General features: G+C 44.7%; 1 protein-coding gene across 5 annotated transcripts in view; it reads left to right on the plus strand.

Moving 5' to 3' along the window:
* Nucleotides 1-18,456, plus strand: part of LOC126545637 (uncharacterized) — a 152,116-nt gene that overhangs the window by 14,272 nt on the left and 119,388 nt on the right. For all 5 annotated transcript variants that reach the window (XM_050193563.2, XM_055061540.1, XM_055061539.1 and 2 more), the window contains exon 2: nucleotides 6,032-6,958. In XM_050193563.2, the coding sequence (XP_050049520.1) occupies nucleotides 6,032-6,958 (927 nt within the window). The remainder of the gene's footprint in view (nucleotides 1-6,031; nucleotides 6,959-18,456) is intronic.

Raw genomic sequence — 18,456 nt, forward strand, 5'->3', positions numbered from 1 at the left:
CAACATTCAAGCCACAATATTGTTCCAGGAGTCGTGGCAGAGACAGGCAGATTGGGACGCAGATTTGCCTTCGGACCTTGCTTTATAGTGGCAAAATTGGTGCTCAAACCTGCAGCACCTTACTTCTACGACTATCCCATGTTGGGTCAAGACGGCGCGAAAGTCACTCCATGCAGATTTATATATCTTGTGATGCAAGTCAGAGGGCATATGGAACTTGTGCATATTTGAAATTCCTTGGCTAAGAGAATTGTGCTCATAGCCACCTCATAATGGCAAAGTCACGAGTGACACTTATGCAGAAGGTGACTTTCCCAAGACTAGAGCTGCTTGGCACTTTGCTCGGAGCAAGGTTAGCGAAATTTCTGAAGAGTGCCCTTGAGAAGTGCACGTTAGAAACATTCTTTTGGACGGATTGCAAGGTCACACTGCATTGGATAAAAGGGTCTCTGAAGAAATGGAAGCCATTCATAGGGTGGCCGAAATTCAAGGCTGTTCCGACAAGAGCCAATGGCGACATTGTCCTGGGACTGATGATCCTGCGGATTACGTTACACATAGAGTTCAGCTGCACTTTCTCAAGACAAACGCAGTGTGGTGGAAAGGACCACCATGGTTGACAGAAATGGAAGATGCATGGCCCATGCACACCCTTGAGGCAGAATTACGTAGTAATGATATAGACTTAACTGAAGCAAAAGTCATACAAGTTTTACATGTGAGAACATTGTTGCCTATTATGGACCTTGGAGGTTACTCAAGCCTCACAAGAGTATTACAAATAACAGCTTGGGTATTTTGTTTCATCAAAAGCTGCAAAAATAAATGCATCAGGGACCAACCACAGCTCACAGCCGAAGACATTAGTGGCGCTGAAAATTACTGGATCAAGGTGGCTCAAGAGGATCTTTATGCAAAAGAAATCAGTCAGCTTGAAAAGGAACTACAGCTGAATCGCAATTCAGATCTGAGAATGCTTCTTCCTTTTCTTGACAGGAAAGGATGGTTGCGTGTAAGTGGACGACTGCAATTCTCACAGGAAGCAGAAGAAGTTAAACATCCCATTTTGCTGCCTCCGTTCATCATCTGATAAAACTTGTCATAAGAGACTGCCATAAGCGTACACTCCACGATGGTCTGCAAGATACCCTTACCGAGCTTAGAGAGAAATTTTGGGTACCCAGCCGAAAAGAAACTGTAAAGAAAATCATGAGAGGATGCAATGGTTGCATCAAAACCCGCTTAAAGCCCAGCAGCACAGCTGTTGCACCATTACCAAGTGAACGAGTACGCTGATCTGATCCTTTTCAAGCAGTTGGAATTGATTTTGCTGGACTTATCTACATGAAAGACAGTACGTCGAAGGGCTACATTGTTTTATTTACTTGTGCTGTCACAAGAGCAGTACACATTGAATTAACCACTGGACTGTCAGCAGAAAATCTTCTGCTCACGTTTCGTCGATTTGTACCACGTCGAGGATTGCCTGACGTAACATACACGGACAACGCGCAAGCGTTCAAGAAAACGTCAAAGGAAATCGCCTCCTTGGCAAGAGTATTGTTCAGTGGAGAGCTACAAGACTATTGCTTTCAAAGAAGAATAGAATGGAAATTCATCGCAGAAAGAGCTGCACGGTGGGGCGGCTTCTGGGAGAGATTAATAAGTACTGTGATAACCAGCTTCCGGCAGATCCTTGGCAAGGCAAAGCTTACGCCAGAATTAATGACTGTGTTGTATAAGGTAGAGGCAGTAGTAAACTCCAGGCACCTCACTTACTTGTCAACGTCACCAGCAGAAATGGAAATACTTACTCTGGCTCATTTCTTAACCGGTAAACGACTAACAAGCCTTCCTTACCACAACGAAGAGGTTGATACTTAAGGGCCAAGTTGTTCTACGGTCACAAGAAAGTGGCTTCTTCGTAATCAGTTACTGGAGCACTTTTGGAGAAGATGGAGGAGAGAATAGCTTCTTAGCCTGTGTTCAGTGCACTATGCCAATGTTCAAGCTTCGAACAATCTGAAAGCTGATGATCTTATGCTTCTTTACGAAGAAAATGCTCCACGACAACTATGGAAGATGGGACGGATCCAATAAGTACATCGAGGACGTGATCAAAATATCAGAACCTGTTCGGTGAAGCTTCCAAACGACTCTGTAATACGCCGACCCGTCAAGCTTCTGTACCCAATTGAACTTTCTTCGCTCTAACAGACTCTAACTGCGTGCCTTTCTGGGGTGCGGAGGATATTGAACATTTACCTTTCTTCGAACTGCTAGACAAAAAGAATGCAACTGCACGGCACGTGAGAGCGCGGACGCACGGATAAGACGACAAATTAGAAGAAAAGACAGCGTCCGTCATGGACTGCATTCAATGTAATTACTGTAAATAATGTAAACACAGTTGTGTTTCATCATAGGCTGTGACCATTCATTCTATACAAAAGTCAATTTGAAGGTATTTAGTGAATGTGCTGAACCCACACCATTAAGACACATTGAAATAGGTTTTGTAAAAAAAAAAATGGCATTTTGTTAGCATGGTGTGAATCCTGTAAAGGCTACTATGCTGTGAAGCAGTGTGGAGACTTGCTGCATCATGATCAGAGAGCCCACGTGTCGTACAACCCATTTCTGCCACTTAAAAGCAGCTTTTAGTATAAAGTGCGCCCTAGAAGGCCATTGTCGAAGTATCTTTCATCACGTCAGTTGCTAACATGTCACGAAATATAGCGACAAAATCACTAAAATGGCAACGCTGCTTATTATCGGATCATGGTTTTGGACCGTAAAACCCCAGAATTTAATTTTCTTGGGCACATGCGTGCAGAGTGTCACTGTCCGAGCATTGTTTTCTAGCTGAGTAGAATGTGTTGCTGGGGGAGTTGCGTGGAACCAAAGACTGAGTAGGAGGGAAAAGCCTGCCAGGCTCATTATATTGTTGAGCATAGGCACTTTATTCTTTCTTACTCCCTCCTGCTAAGTCTATATTTCAACGTCATGCAAATATGTACCCTCTACATTGTTTTCTAGAATGTTCCAATGAACTTGGCATACCCCCTGCTGTTTATGAGCACATCTATTGTTTGCACCCACTTATTGAACTGCGTATTTGTATAACTACAAATCAAAGTGGGTTGGGTAGGAAGTACCCTAGACATGTGCAGAAGCCTCAGCAAGCAGTAACGGCTGAGGCTTTGTAATGTTTGTTTAGGTCAACACTTCATTGTTCATGTTTCTTACCTATTTGTCCTGTCCTTCGCATTGTAACTTCAAAATCCATGAACTAGCCCATGTCAACGCCATAGTTCAACATATTGTAACCATTGTGTGCGCAAGAGCATGTGTGCTCATTGCAGTTTGCGTTGGAAGTGGGTAAAGAGCAAGGACTATGTGGAGCTTAATAAAATGGCCTAGCACACAATGCTTGAACAAGAGTAAGCTTATTCCACGTGGTCTTGCTGTCGTCACTTTCATAGCTGCGCTCAGCGACATGGTGCTGAATGTCGTGTGGGTCGGCACCCCCATCAGATTATTAACCTCTTGGCGAGCTGTGCCTTGTTTACAATGCACACGAGCTATTGGCGCGCATGGCCATCTATCAGGGCTGCCACAGAGATTATCGAATCGACTGCGCATCTCCCTAGTAGCACGTCAAATTTATTTTGACATTATTCTACTTGGTTGTCATGTTGCCACTACCTCTTACAAAGCAGCTGTCTTTAGAAGACATCGTGGGTCACCTTGAAATATGTGAAAAAGTGATCCGTGCTGCCTAATTGAAGGTGTGGAAGAGTAATGCGTGGAGTACAAGTAATGCAAAGGCACAGTCGGCTCTTTGAGCCGGCTTTGTGCAGGCATGTACACCTGTAGGTCCATGCAGCATTGAGTTAATTGCTTATTTTGCTACAATGAGGCCTCGTACTGCATAGTTTTTTAGGCACAATAAGTCTTGCAACCTGCCATCACAGAATGTTAAAAAACTGTTATAGAACAACGAGCACGATAAAAACTGGGACCAATGGGCCACAACAGCAGTACAAATAAAGATGTTTTTTTTTTCTTTTACATGTGAATAACGCCCAACAATGCCACCACTTGTTATTTGCGTTGTTGCTTTGAGAGTTTCTTTGTTATGTCATGGTGTCTTGACTTTTATGTGATAACATCATATTTTGTGCATAAACTGTTCTGCTCTTTCTCCTACAAAACTAAGTACAAAATAACAACTATATATATTGTATGACCTGTTCAAGAGCCATAATGTAGCCAGTACCATACTGGTGCACCAAAATCTTCTATCATGTCAAAAAATAGACCAGTGACAGCTGATGTGATCTGTCAAGCTACAGACAGAAATAGGTCAAAATACTAAGTCCTACTAATGTACACAGTGCTGTAACTTGCTGTGGCTTGTCAAAACAATCAAGTGCCACTCAAAGTTGACACATTGTTCAGTTTCCACTAGATGGTACTCAAAAACCACACACAGCTGTCCTGTGGGTCTGTAAATAATGAAGTGGTATGCTACTTTTAATGCCTGCCAGGATCATTACGTCGTGGAGCATTCATTTTGTGTGGCACTGAAAGAGTTGTTCATATAGTGGCTGCAACGTTATACAAGTGCATTGTGTACGATTTCATGAGGAATACCAACAATTAGCATTGTGATCACCAATGCTGCTCCTGAAGAAGTATTTGGGGACGAAGTGTGCACTGCAAATGTTCATTGGCGGCGTCACAGGCTTTCCAATCTGTATACTTTAATTCCTTTTTAAAGTGCACCATCGTTGGAATCAAATTAAATGAAGGCTCAATTGGTGCACTGAGGCATGCAACATATCTTGCATTTGAATTTGTTTGATGGTGTGCAGACCAGATGTCGTGGGACTGAAACGCTCTCAACAAACATTAAAATGTGCTTGATGCCACCGAACCACTGTGCCAATTACCCCTGAAGCGTTTCTCTCATTGGCCACTCTGCGGCACCAGTCTATGCACATTGCGAATGTTTGTCAAATGCTGCTGGATGGATTGTCATCCAAATGCTACAAATGGATTGTCAAATGCTGCTGTATTTATTGCTTTTGTTCATGAATCTTTTGTTGCAAAAATGTCTGCCCATGAGGATTTGTATAGAGGGGTTTGTCATATGATTTGCGAGCAGCTTTCTTTGTATTTCTTTGTAATTACATTTTCCTGTTTATGGTTGTGCTTGTTTAAATGTATTATTTGTATCCTAAAGGAGACCATTGCCTGTGTTAATTGTTTGCAGAAGTTACCAGGAAAATTCCTAACCTTAGGCTGCCAGACAACAAAAAACGCCATTTCTATCTGATTTTCCTTTTTAAAAACAAGACCCTATTTCTAAATCCAGAATTTCAGGAAATGTAAAACCTGAATATGAAGGGCCCTATCCATAACCCTCCGTGCAGTTTTGGGTCAGTTTTAAGCCTCGCTTTTTTTTTATTCCCAAACTTTCCTCTGCACTTACTTTTCTCACTTTTTATCTGTTTGTGCCATGTTGCAGATTCAATTTTAGTGGAACAGTCTGATGTTGATCACAGTGCTTATGAAGAAATTATTATTATTTGATTATTATTCTTGTCATGTTGCACACACTTTCACACTCTCTGTGCACTGCAGCAATAAATTTTGCTTGCTTCATAACATTTGTATGCCACTTCACATTATACTTCCTGTGATTGCACTAATGTCACTGGTTGAAGAAAAACTTAACCATGTGCAGGTTTGATTGAGTCTCCACTATGACTTGAAGGGGAAATAAATGTGTAATAGTTTTAATAAAATATTGTGCACTGGCAAATTCTTTTTTGCAGTTTATTATTAGAGATTGCATATGCAGTATATTATGAAAAAAAAACATTCAATCATGATTTTTGTGCCTGTACCCGAAGTCGGGAAGGGGTCGTTGGCTTATGGACCTTGTTTGCCCTGCCCTCTCTTGCATAAATTTTGCTAGCTTTTCCCATGAAAAAAGAATTTTTTTGTTTGTTTTTTGCAGGAGAATGGCGATACTGCACAGTCCGCCATAGGTGGAGGAATGAAGGACCAGAATAGTGGGTCAGGCAAGGAGCTGGCCAGTGTGACATGTGCTGTACTTGAAACGTCCCCTGGAGCTTTACCACCATCCACTGTTCAGAAAACTTCAGAGGTCTCGACAGGAGAGACCTCTCTCTCTACTCATGCTGGCACAGAAGCCTCCATTACAGATGTGGCTGAGAGTTCATTTCAAGCTGCAGGTCCCGAGTCCTGTAAAAACATACAAGAGGAGTCAATTCAGAGCTCTCAGGAAGAACTACCCAAAGGTTGTGTTGAAACAGATGGTTCATGTGCTGAAGAGAAGCCATTGGTATCAGCAGATCAAGGGTCAGATGGTTTATCATCAAAACATATGGCAAAGTCGGTTGAAGTACAAGATCTCATCTTGAGGACACCAGGTAACATTGATCACCCTGAGCAGGAGACAAGTGTTGAGTTAAGCAAAGAAAGCAATCCTGATGTTCAGTGTGCCACTGATCCTGCAAGAAATGAAGCAATACCTACTCAAGTGCCCGTAACAGATTCTGCAATTTCTGGAGATTCCTCTTCGAAGGGCACATCTGAATCAAGTTCTGCTGTTGTAGCTCATCTTGAGGAAACTATTTTGGCAGTGAATCAGGCAGGTGAGGTTGCAAGTGTGGAAGTTGCTAAACTTAGTGATGATGAGCAGCTGAAAGACGTGCCAGTCTCGTGCTCTTCACCAGCAGTGCCTCCTAATAGTTCCAGTGTACAGGTAGCCTCTTCACAGCCATCTGCATCATCAAGCTTTCCAGTTGTTGCTTCAGCAAAACAAGATCAAGTACTGGATTCCAATGTTGACAGCAAATCACTTTCTGAAGAAGTTGAAAATAGTAATTGTGGACAGAACTCTGAAGATGGAGTCTGTGTGGTGAGTTCTGTGATGTTTTTTTTTCCCTGTATGTATATTGAAGTTATGTGAACTCATCAGGGATGCTGCTCCTGTTGGGATTCATAATGCTGCTGCTAATAAGCTGATCTGTGGCTCGAGAGAGATTTTCCTAAAATGTGAACTTTCGATTAGAGTTCAGTTGCTGAAATAAAAAGTAGGTGCTCATATTTGCAGAAAGGGAGGTTTGTACTTAAGTTGGGTCTTTTTAATTGTAGAGTGCCTGTTGTCTCCATCAATTTTCTCCTATTTTTAATACCTTACATTCAGTGTGCATATTTGGTTATGAAACTGTCAGTTCATCTTGTGCCTTTGATTGCACCTTTCCATTTCTGTATCAAAATGTAGCGATCTGTTGCGCTGCAGCATTACAGGAAGCACTGGCACTATGCCACGGTAGTGTCGTGTAGATCTAGTAGCTCGCTAGGTCAAACCTAATACAAAAGCTTGTGGTGCTTAGAATCCAAAGCAAAAGTGGCACACGGCAAAATTGTGTGTGTGTGTGCATGCGATAAGAGCCGCATGTTTGTGTTTGCAGCACAACGTCAGGTTGTTAGTGCTTAACCCCTTAACTGCCATCAGAAATGTTTTTAAAGTTATAAAAAGTGAGGAATATCTTTACCTGCATTTGCTTTGCCATTCATCTCTATAAGATATACTAGGAATGCCTGAAGGAATTATTTTTACTGCTCTTGTTAAAAAAAAAATAGCACATGACATTGGGATTGTGTGTCAGAATTACAAGGTGGTGCAACCTTTGTCATGAAGAGTTGACTCGTCATTGGCAGTTAGGGGGTTAATGGCAGATGTAAGGAAAACACTCGTATGTGTTGATACAGCACATGCCTGTATACAGGTTGTCCCACATAACTTGAGCCAAAGGTTTAAAAAGGAAAGGCACTGCGGACGCGAGTTGAACCGAATGGATTATGTTGGCACTGGCCGAGAGTTACTCAGGCTATTTTTTATTTTCCCCTTAACTAACGGATTAGTTATGTTTAATTAATCAACTTTTTAAGTATTGGCTGGAGACCCCAAGTGTGATTTGCAAGGTTGTTGAGCACCTTGAGAAACCTCCTAATAGATTGTTTCCAACACGACATATTTCACGTGGTCCTTTTTTCCGCATTCCAAAGAAAGCCTGCGAAACATGAAAAAATGTCACGTGACTGGGCGCTTGCGCCCTGTTATTGTGCTGCTCTCAAGCGTGCGATGGATGAACAAGGTCGGCTGCAGCGAGACTGGCCCGCGATAGGGCGTTATGCCTGGTGTAGGTATCAGGCCATGTGGCTCTTATCGCATGACAGTGCAAATGCATGCTGCTGGCTGGATGTTGCCAGAGCGATAAATGTATAAGGCCACAAAAAAAAAAAAAAAAAAAGAAAAAAAAAGCCGAGAACAGCATTTTGATTCTGTTTGAAAGAAGGAAAGGGCGAAGCGCATGGGAACGTTGGAAGGCGATGTTGGCTGCTACAATTTTGCCTCTGTACACAAATGACCTTGTAGTAGCTTTCGAATTGAACGATGATGCTATAACTTTAAACCTTAGGGCTAGAACAACAGCGGATAAATCACATGGGGACAAAACTAACTAATGGTAAAAAAAACCTTGGCCATATTCAAGGAAGATTACGCGTGTCTTCAGACAATGACTCTTTTCGCACTGGCCACGTCTTCTCTTCTCACACTTACTGTCTACCAGACGTTCTTTTTTTCATCTCGCACCCCGCACATGCACATCGCTTCGTGGTCACAGTATCGGGTCGCCGCGTCTGGCTTCACACTTGTGCACCGTGACCGGCGCGTAAGTCCCTGAGAGAGTGCGTCTGCAGGCTGTTCCAGTTTACTGGTGCAGATCATACCTTATGTACCTTGTTTGAACCAGTCCCAGCGAACTGCAATATATCCAGTGCTCCCCAGGCGCCCGTATTCCTGCGTGTTCTCCACAGCAATGCTATTTGGCTGTGACCAACGTTGAGCAGCAGATATGGCTTACTCCAATGAGGAAAGAGCGGATATGCTTTTTGCTCTAGGTGCGTCAAGTAGACATTGAAGGCACACAGTTCAGCTATTTCAATGCTGGCATCCAGGTATGCGTCCGAGCTCAATGAGGATTGTGCGTGCATATGAAACGTTGAGACAGACTGGGACTTCTATGAAGAAACAACATAAGTCTTCAATCCTGGGCGAGGACGTGGAGGCAGATATTCTATCAGTTTTTTTCAGACCCACATGCAAGTGTTCGTAGTGTGGGTGCTGAAGCTGGAGTGTCGGTCTTCAGTGTGGAGAGTACTTAAGAAGAGGAAACTTCATCCGTACCATGTGCAGCTGCACCGGATGTTGGAGCCCCGCAATTTCCAAAATCGAAAGGACTTTGCAAACTGGATTATAATTAAGGTGGAGGAGGACCCAGGCATTGTCAACAAAATACTGTGGACTGATGAAGCTACCTTCTCAAGTAATGCCCAAGTGAACATCCACAATGCTCACTATTGGAGCAACGAAAGCCCTCACTGGGTTTTGAAGGCATATCATCAATATCAGTGATTGGTTAATGTGTGGTGTGGAACTTACGGTGGTGCTATCATTGGCCCCGTGTTTTTTAATAACACTCTTATAGGCAAAATATACGTCGACATGCTTGATGGGGCACTTGAGGATTTTCTTTGCTAAGTTCCATTGGCTAGGATCAAGGATATTTGGCATCAGCATGATGGTGCTCCCACGCACAGCAGCAGCAAAGCTTGCAAATGGCTGCATGAACTATTCTCTCAGCAGCGGATTGGATGGCATGGGCCCATTGCTTGGCCGGCACGGTCATCAGATTTAACTCCCCTCAATTTCTTTCTCTGGGGCTATGTCAAGGATCAAGTATACCGTACACCAACCACAACATCAGAGAACCTAAAAGATAAGACAATTCTGCAACTCCATCCCTGATACCATGATCAAGAGTGCCTCGGAAAATGTGCCCATGAGATGCCAAGTGTGCATTGCAGCAGATGGTGACCTCTTCGAACACGCATTACCATCAAAGGGCGCTTTTTGGATTGAAGGTCACTGGAAAAACATTCCGGCCCTTACGCCGCTTCCCCACCCAGCCCCATTACACTCTGTTGGTAGGCTGCCAGCTCTTGCCCATTTCAAGCATAAAAAAATAAAGCTATGTTCTTGTTCTCTTTCGTCTCCCTAGACGCTTTATCGCTTTGGCACCGCTCGGCCAGTAGCACGCATTTGCGCTGTCATGCGGTAAAAGCCGCAAGCCCAGATACCTACACCAGGCATAACGCCCTGTTGCGGGCCAGTCACTGCAGCCGACCTTGTTCATCCATCGCACGCTTGGGAGCGGCTCAATAACAGTGCGCAATCGCCCCGTCACATGGTATTTTTTCTTTTTTCGCGGGCTTTCTTTGGAACGCTGAAGAAAGGTGAAATATATCGTGTTGGAAACAATTGAGAGGTTTCTCAAGGTGCTCTACAACTTTGCGTATCACAGTTGAGGTGTGCAGCCAGTACTTAAAAAGTTGATTAATTAAACATAGCTAATCCGTTAGTTAACGGGAAAATAAAGAAAAGCCTGAGTAACTGTAGGCCAGTGCCAACATTAAGCATTTGGTTCAACTCACATCTGCGGTGCCTTTCATTTATAAAGCTTTGGCTCAAGTTATGTGGGACCTGTATATATAATATAGTGTCACATTGTGTTGATGATAAAGAACAGGGCACTCCCAGAACTGTGGGTCACCATTTTCTCTGTTTGGCAAACTTGTGCCCTGAAAAACAAGGGGCACTCTTAGCACACTGATAGTGGCAAGCATAGTTGTCGGTTGTCGAAATGTAATCTATGGCTCAAGTGCGTGTGCTGTTTATCATGACTCATCGTACATTCCAGTTGTGGGGTCTCTCACCCATACTCTTGGGACAAAGGAACGACAACACAGTAGTGCAAACAATCACAAGGGCATTTATTGCACCTTTCATAGATCAATGCCTGCTAGCAGAGTTGCTATCCACAAAACATGCCGATGGGCGCGCGACAAATCTAGAAGTCCGACTCACCGCGACCGGATAACGAGCGAATATGTTCGCCCCATGCTGGATCCCAACGCCTGGTCGTTCGCGCGTACGGTCACGCGAACGGTGGCGCGTTCGAAGGAGGCCACGCGAGACGGTTTCGCAGAAGCATGGATCGGTGCGCGCCCGGGACGTCCGCGCTGTTCGCCGATCCGCCGCCAAAGAGGAAGCGCCTTGTCTTTCGGCGCCCAAGTAACCCCGCCTGTCGGCGGCGTTAGCAGCGCAACACTCGCGCCATCTCTCGTACTGCGCCTCAACCACCCGACCGCCGCGGGCGCCAGGCCACGCGGCAAAGCCGGATTACAGGAGACGCGAGCCGTGCGGGAAAACAACATATCAGGGGACGCGTGAGAGACGCGCATCCCCACATCCCCCCAACCTTAAATCACTACATATTCCGGCGAAACATGTCACACGCTCTGACATCAACGTGTGCTTCGCGAACAAGGTAGTACATGCAACAGTGGCCGCGCCGAAGAAATGTCCACACGCTGTCCATAGCATGCGAGCCGACAGTGTCCCTAGGTACACCGCTGGCGTCCGCCGGTCACAGCAGCAGCTCCGCAGACTCGACGGCACGATTCCAGGGCAGGACTCCGGAAACGGCGCCGAGGTAGCCAGCACGAGCAAGCGTCGCTCGCGCCGACGCGCCCTGCTTGCGAGCCGCGGTAGCTGTCGGTGATCGCCGGCTCTTTTCTCCGCCGCCGAAGTCGCTGCGCCGAACTCGCCACAGCATCACCATCGCCCGGGGTGGCTCGATCCTAGTCCGGGGCAGCAGCGCAGACGATGTGCAGGTGACAGCAAACCAGGCGTGACTCCACTCACGCTGCGTACTCTCAACACACTCGGCAAACACTAACGTAGTGCAAGGGAGAGGAAGTCTGCACGCGCATCGCCCACGTGGTACGATGTTCCACTCGGCTAGCTAAAGATCGGGCAGCTACTCAAATGCTAAGTTCATGTGAACGAAGCTCGCTTCCTTGAGTCGAACGAGTAGTTTCAATTCGTGCGAGGTTAAATAGAATGAGGGAAGCAAATTGCAACACCTCAACGCCACGGTCCACCAGGTTGTATCCCTCCACGTGCGACAGGCAGCTTCGTAAAGCTTAGGCCTAAAGCGTCGCTACTCTGACAACAACCGGCATCCAAAAACAACACCCAAAATGAGCGCAAAACAGGCAGCCGCGAGGAGACGTCAGCTCTGTGAGGTGGTCCTACTCCGCTCGGTGCACACATCCAAGTTGACGGCGCCCACCGTCCCAGACGGTGTCGGAGCGCCCGGTGCCAGGCCGCTATACCAGTCAGCCCGTAGTGGCACCCGTGGCCCGCGGCCACCCGGCTCCCAGAGCCGCGACTTCATCAGAGTCAGAGATAGAAGAAGCTATTTACATAAGAAATTCGGACCACCCACAAGGCTTCCGTACTCACTCGCTTCAGGCTTGTGAATGCTCCGCGGGCGCTAAGCCTCGCTCTCCCAGGATGCAGACCACGTGGCTCTCGTACCAACGAATGTCATTAAAAAACACTTGCGAGAAGGCTTAGCATCTTGACATGTTCAAACACACTACAGCCACCGTCGCCTCAAGAAAGCACGCCGCCGACGCTAGCGATCAAAATCCACGCTAGGCCTACGCTTCGGTTCAAACAAAGGTCTCGAACGAAGCAAAAGTTAAAAGTATCGTCCGATGCCCCAAGAGGTCCACGTAGGGCAGCCAGATGTGGTGTTCTCTCCTCCCATACTCTTGGGACAAAGGAACGACAACACAATAGTGCAAACAATCACAAGGGCATTTATTGCACCTTTCATAGATCAATGCCTGCTAGCCGAGTTGCTATCCACAAAACATGCCGATGGGCGCGCGACAAATCTAGAAGTCCGACTCACCGCGACCGGATAACGAGCGAATATGTTCGCCCCATGCTGGATCTCAACGCCTGGTCGTTCGCGCGTACGGTCACGCGAACGGTGGCGCGTTCGAAGGAGGCCACGCGAGACGGTCTCGCAGAAGCATGGATCGGTGCGCGCCCGGGACGTCCGCGCTGTACGCCGATCCGCCGCCAAAGAGGAAGCGCCTTGTCTTTCGGCGGCGTTAGCAGCGCAACACTCGCGCCATCTCTCGTACTGTGCCTCAACCACTCCGACCGCCGCGGGCGCCAGGCTACGCGGCGAAGCCGGATTACAGGAGACGCGAGCCGTGCGGGAAAACAACATATCAGGGGACGCGTGAGAGTCGCGCATCCCCACACAGTGTAAACACTGGTTCTCGCGTACAGTTCCAGAATGTACACCACTATTTGTATCGTGCTTGCAATATGATTAGTCAAGATCCTTTCACCATAGAATCGGCTTCAACATTCAGGAAAGTTCTCATACATGGAAGTGCGTCTTGTGCCAAGCGATAACTTTGTAACAGGGGTTTGCTAGTGGAAAATGGTTACCAAAAAGAAAGTTGTGCGCATATCAATATACTGGGTGATCATTTGTAAGTTTTCAGGAATTAAAAAGAAAATTGCCTGTTGCAGGTAGCATATTGTCCTCGAGCTGCATTACTAAAGAGGTGGACATAGCTAGCATGAGAAATTGACACATATACAACTAATTAACAAAAATTCGCTAATCAACTTCTTAATTACTTCACACCACATAATGCAGTTTACAAATTGTAGCCGGTAAGAATGTAAGACGTATCCACTTGAAATGAATATCCAGGAAGAAACCAGTTTCGAGATATTATTTATATTCCAAAATGTGGTGTATGAGAAGAAAGGGGGTTAACCGAGGGGCCCGATTTTTATTAGTCATATCATAAGAAGCCAACAAACACTGACACCAAGGACAACACAGGAGAAATTACTTGTGCTTAATAAATGAAATAAAGAAATGATAAATTAATGTAAATAAAGTGGATGAAAAAAGAACTTGCCGCAGGTGGGAACCAAACCCACAACCTTCGCATTTTGCGTGCAATGCTCTGCCAATTGAGATACCGCGGCGCCGTTTCCCCATCCACTTTCTTGGGTATTTATGTATCCTAGTAGAACCCTGGAAGTGTTAGCCAGCGCCACCACTCGCAGACCTTGGTGGCGGACGTGGAATGTCCTTTTTGCCGCAGGCGTCACAAGAACGTGATTTTTTTGGGTGAAGGAATCAATGTTGCCGGATTCGAGACCCTCGTTATGTAATAAACGAGAAGAAAGGGGGTTAACCGAGGGTCCCGATTTTTATTAGTCGTATCATAAGAAGTCAACAAACACTGACACCAAGGACAACATAGGAGAAATTACTTGTGCTCAATAAATGAAACAAAGAAACGATAAATTAATGGAAATTAAAGTGGATGAAAAAACAACTTGCCGCTGGTGGGAACCGAACCCACAACCTTCGCATTTCGCGTGCAATGCTCTACCAATTGGGGTAGAAATACATGCGATGCTCTACCAAATGTGGTATGACATACATGGGTGTTCCAGTTACTTTTGTGCTTCAATTACTAAAATAGTAAGTTAAAAAGTAAGCGGAACAGTGCATTTTTACGGCAAGTTTGATGGCACATATCTCCAAACTGGTGTTGTTCTGGAAATTCATTTCAAATGGATATGCCTTGCAAACTCACTGGCAACAATTAATAAATTGCAATCTTTGCCATGAAGTAATTCAGTTAATTAGTGAATTTTGATTAATTAGTTGATACATGTTCGGATTTCTGGTGCAAGTAACGTCCACCTTTATGAATAATCCAGCTCAAGGACTAGAATTATGTTTCTGCAACAGGCGATTTTTTAAAATTTTGGAAATCTTAAAAATTATCGCCTAGTATATCGCACACTGGAAGTATAAATATAACACACTTGAGTTGTTGGGATACATTCCAATCCTTTTTCATGCCTGTTGGTATGCAGAATGACGTAGTGGAATCTCATTAATTTGAACTTTGAGTTTATTAGAACTGATGCTGTGGTCCCTTCAAAATTACATTTTTTTATGTGTGTGAAAACAGCTGGTAATTAAAACGCATGTGTGTTTGTGACAGTTAATTCTAACATACCACACCACCGTCCATGTTGACAGCAGCATGAACTCGCGTGGCAGCGCCTCCGACCTGGCATTGCAGCTGTGTGCCGGCTGCTGCTCCCATTTCCATTGCAAGTACCATATTTTGGTGCACCAAAAATACAAAACATTTTAACAATAAAGTTGGGGTGCAGGTTATGTGTGAATTTTGCCTTGAGGTGTAGCTTCAAAGCAGCAAAAATGTTGCCAAAAATTTACTTCACGGCAGTATGCATTGCACTGCCTTATGCACCGCTCCGCGCAAATCCCCCATTCAACGAGTTTCCTTTAATTTGAACAAATTTTCAGGCCCCTTCTGAATTCTAATTATCGAGATTCAACTGTATATTTGTGCAAGATTGTGTTTATGGCAGTTGTTACCGCATCGGCACATGTTCCACAGCCTCTAGCTGTAGGGACATATGCTATTTTCTCAAGCTGCAGTGCTACAAACATGCAGGCCAGTTTCTCTGTGGCACAGGTTCCTTGACATTGGGCTCCATTTTTTGTCTTACTGTTTCATTGCCTAATCATCTTTTCTCACATTGATAAAATGCTTATCTATCATCACTACCCCTTCCAACACCTAGTGGGTGCCATTTACCCCCCTTTTTTGTCATTGCCATCATTAACTTGCACTTCATCCACTTCCACTTTTTGTTTGGATTCTTCATACCCTAGTGTTAACAGCATATTTTGCAAGAAGTACTAGCTCATCAAAGCATATGCTGGAAGTTGCAAGTTCACAGCCATCTATAAAATTTGAGAATTTTTATGATACTTTTTGCTCAGCCACTGTGGTTTACATCATTGCCTCATGATCGAAACATCATAATCCAGCGATTCTAATTTTGCACATTGTATTTTATTTATGCACAGAAATCCCGGCCACGGCGGCCACATTTTGAGGAGGGCGAAATACGAAAACACCCGTTTACTTAGATTTAGGTGCACGTTAAAGAACCCCAGGTGGCCAAAATTTCCGGAGTCCTCCACTACGACGTGCCTCATAATCAGAAAGTGGTTTTTGCACGTAAAACCCCATAATTTTTTAATTTAACAAATTCATCCTTCCCTCACACTTTTGTCAGCTTCATCTTGAGGGCTCTGTGCTTAGGTATGCTAGTCCAGTTGTGGTTCAAATACACAGTGTGAACAGTGTTGTCAAGTGAACATCTTATAGATAGGGGCAGTAGTTAGTAGCCAAACTTGTAGGCACAGTAAAAGTTTGTCTATGCTTCAGAACCGTGTACCTTTGTGCTTGCCATCACTCGGGCAGAAGGTGTGGTCCTACAGTGTAGTCTTATGGAACAGCTGTGCTCTATATATTTTCTTAGTCTCCATATCCAGCTGTAGTAGTTCTTGTGTTTCTACCAGAACTGACACTTTTTATGTTCCTTGTAAACTTTAGCAGGGCATTTCTATTGCCAATTCAATCTTGCCAACATTGACTGAGGAGGTGGGTGTTGCTGCTGAAGAGTGACTGTGGGCTATAGTTCTCTTGTGGTTTTCCTGTTGTGTGATATGCAGCATCCAGGGTGAGCATACCACACTTGTAATTGTGAGGCACCACTATCACTGAGGAGCACTCATTCTCGTGCTGTTTGCTTCAAGGCAGTGTCAGGCTTTGAAGGTTTGCTTGCTTGACATGCTCTAGGTAATGCATCTTATCGGGACTGTACCCAGGAATTACTTCTGGGAGGGGTTTTGTGGGGACTGCGATGGCCATTTTAAATTATCTCTATTCACTTTTCACGTGTGAATCGAGCACATCACTGACATATGATAGCATAAACATGTACATTCAAACGCCTTTATAATGAAATGTTCGGGGCCTCTAAAATCCTTCGTTATACAGCTCACTTTGTTGTAATAGTTGTGCATTGTAACACTCACGATAGAGCAGGCTAAGCTTGTTCAATAAAAGGAAACCTTTATTTCACATGAATTCAAGAGAAACTTTGTGCAATAAGTCGATACTTTATTTGTGTGCATACTTTGTCTAAAAGAATGTGTGACTGCAGCCACCTTATTGCACCAAGGTTCACGGCATGCCCTGCGGGGAAATGCAGGAGCTACTCATATTGTTTACGGCGCAACCAAAACTGCAGATTGTTGGAAGCCTCTATCACCTCCCTTACCGTCAAAATTCTTGGTTCGGTTACAGGGTCTTCATCATAGTTGCCTTCGTTGACATTTACTTCCTTTCCACCTTAAATGGCTTTGAAGATGCCGTCGATTGTCAGTTACAATTACGTCATCCCACCGTTGTCAATTGCGGGGAATTCGTCAGCCACTACTACGCCTGCTGAACAGCAGCAGTGCAGCAAGACTTCTGATATCAGCATGCTCGTCAAGTGTGTCGCTAACACTGTCGTTAGCGCTAGCGCAGAGCGCACCTTGGTGATGCCTATGGAGGGCAGTGGCAACACATTTTCATGCATTTCATTGTAAAGCAATAAATCAGCCATCGTGGATGCCTAAATTCCGTTGTTGTATAGGCAAATTCATTGTAGTGGTCTTTGTTGTAGAGGCGTTCATATATGGAAGATAGGAATTCAGCTTGGACATAGTCAGTCCTTTATACAAGTCTTTTCACTGTAGAGGCATTCATGGCACAGGCGTTCTACTGTAATGCATTTACAGTTGACTCCTGTTAATTCGACCCGTGTGGGACCACTACATTTGGTATAATTATCCAACAGGTAGAACAAACGCAGCAAAATCAACTAATTCAAATATTTTTTTTATTGCTCTAAGTAGTCTGTCTTTTTGTTTCTTGCTCTTGAAGTGGGACTCAACCAACATGAGGCTAAGACAGCTAACACGTTTAAATACTGGCTCAGCGCGGCACGACACGGGGGGGAAGCAGAGTCGGTCACTAATAATAAAAATGGATTCATACGAAACAGCCTGACACTTAAGGAAGCAGTAGCTTTGTCTGCTGATTTCCTTGTGTTTTTAAGCTTATAGTAACCGCTGCACCCCAAGAGGGCACTGGTGCGCATCAGTGGGGGATTGAATTAACTGAAGCGGCATGCTTTCGAGATCGAACTAATTGAGTTTTGCTTCGATAGCAACATATTGTTTCTCACTGGGACTTCTCAGTGGGTTTGAATTAAGCGAAAAGTCGAAATACTGAAGTCGAATTAATGGGAGTCAACTGTATTGACATGTACACCCGGGAGCAAAAGTATACGGGCCAGGGATTGTGTGATAAAACAGATTTTCTCCTCTGCATGTGAATGTAACTTGAAATGGAGGACTGGAGTCCAAACTTGGCATTGCAAACTTTCCAGTGCACTCGTCAATTCCAGTTTATGCTTGGTAATTACAAAGAAATTAAGTTTTTCCA

This window comes from Dermacentor andersoni, chromosome 1, assembly GCF_023375885.2.
Source record: "Dermacentor andersoni chromosome 1, qqDerAnde1_hic_scaffold, whole genome shotgun sequence".
In the NCBI taxonomy this organism is placed as follows: domain Eukaryota; kingdom Metazoa; phylum Arthropoda; class Arachnida; order Ixodida; family Ixodidae; genus Dermacentor; species Dermacentor andersoni.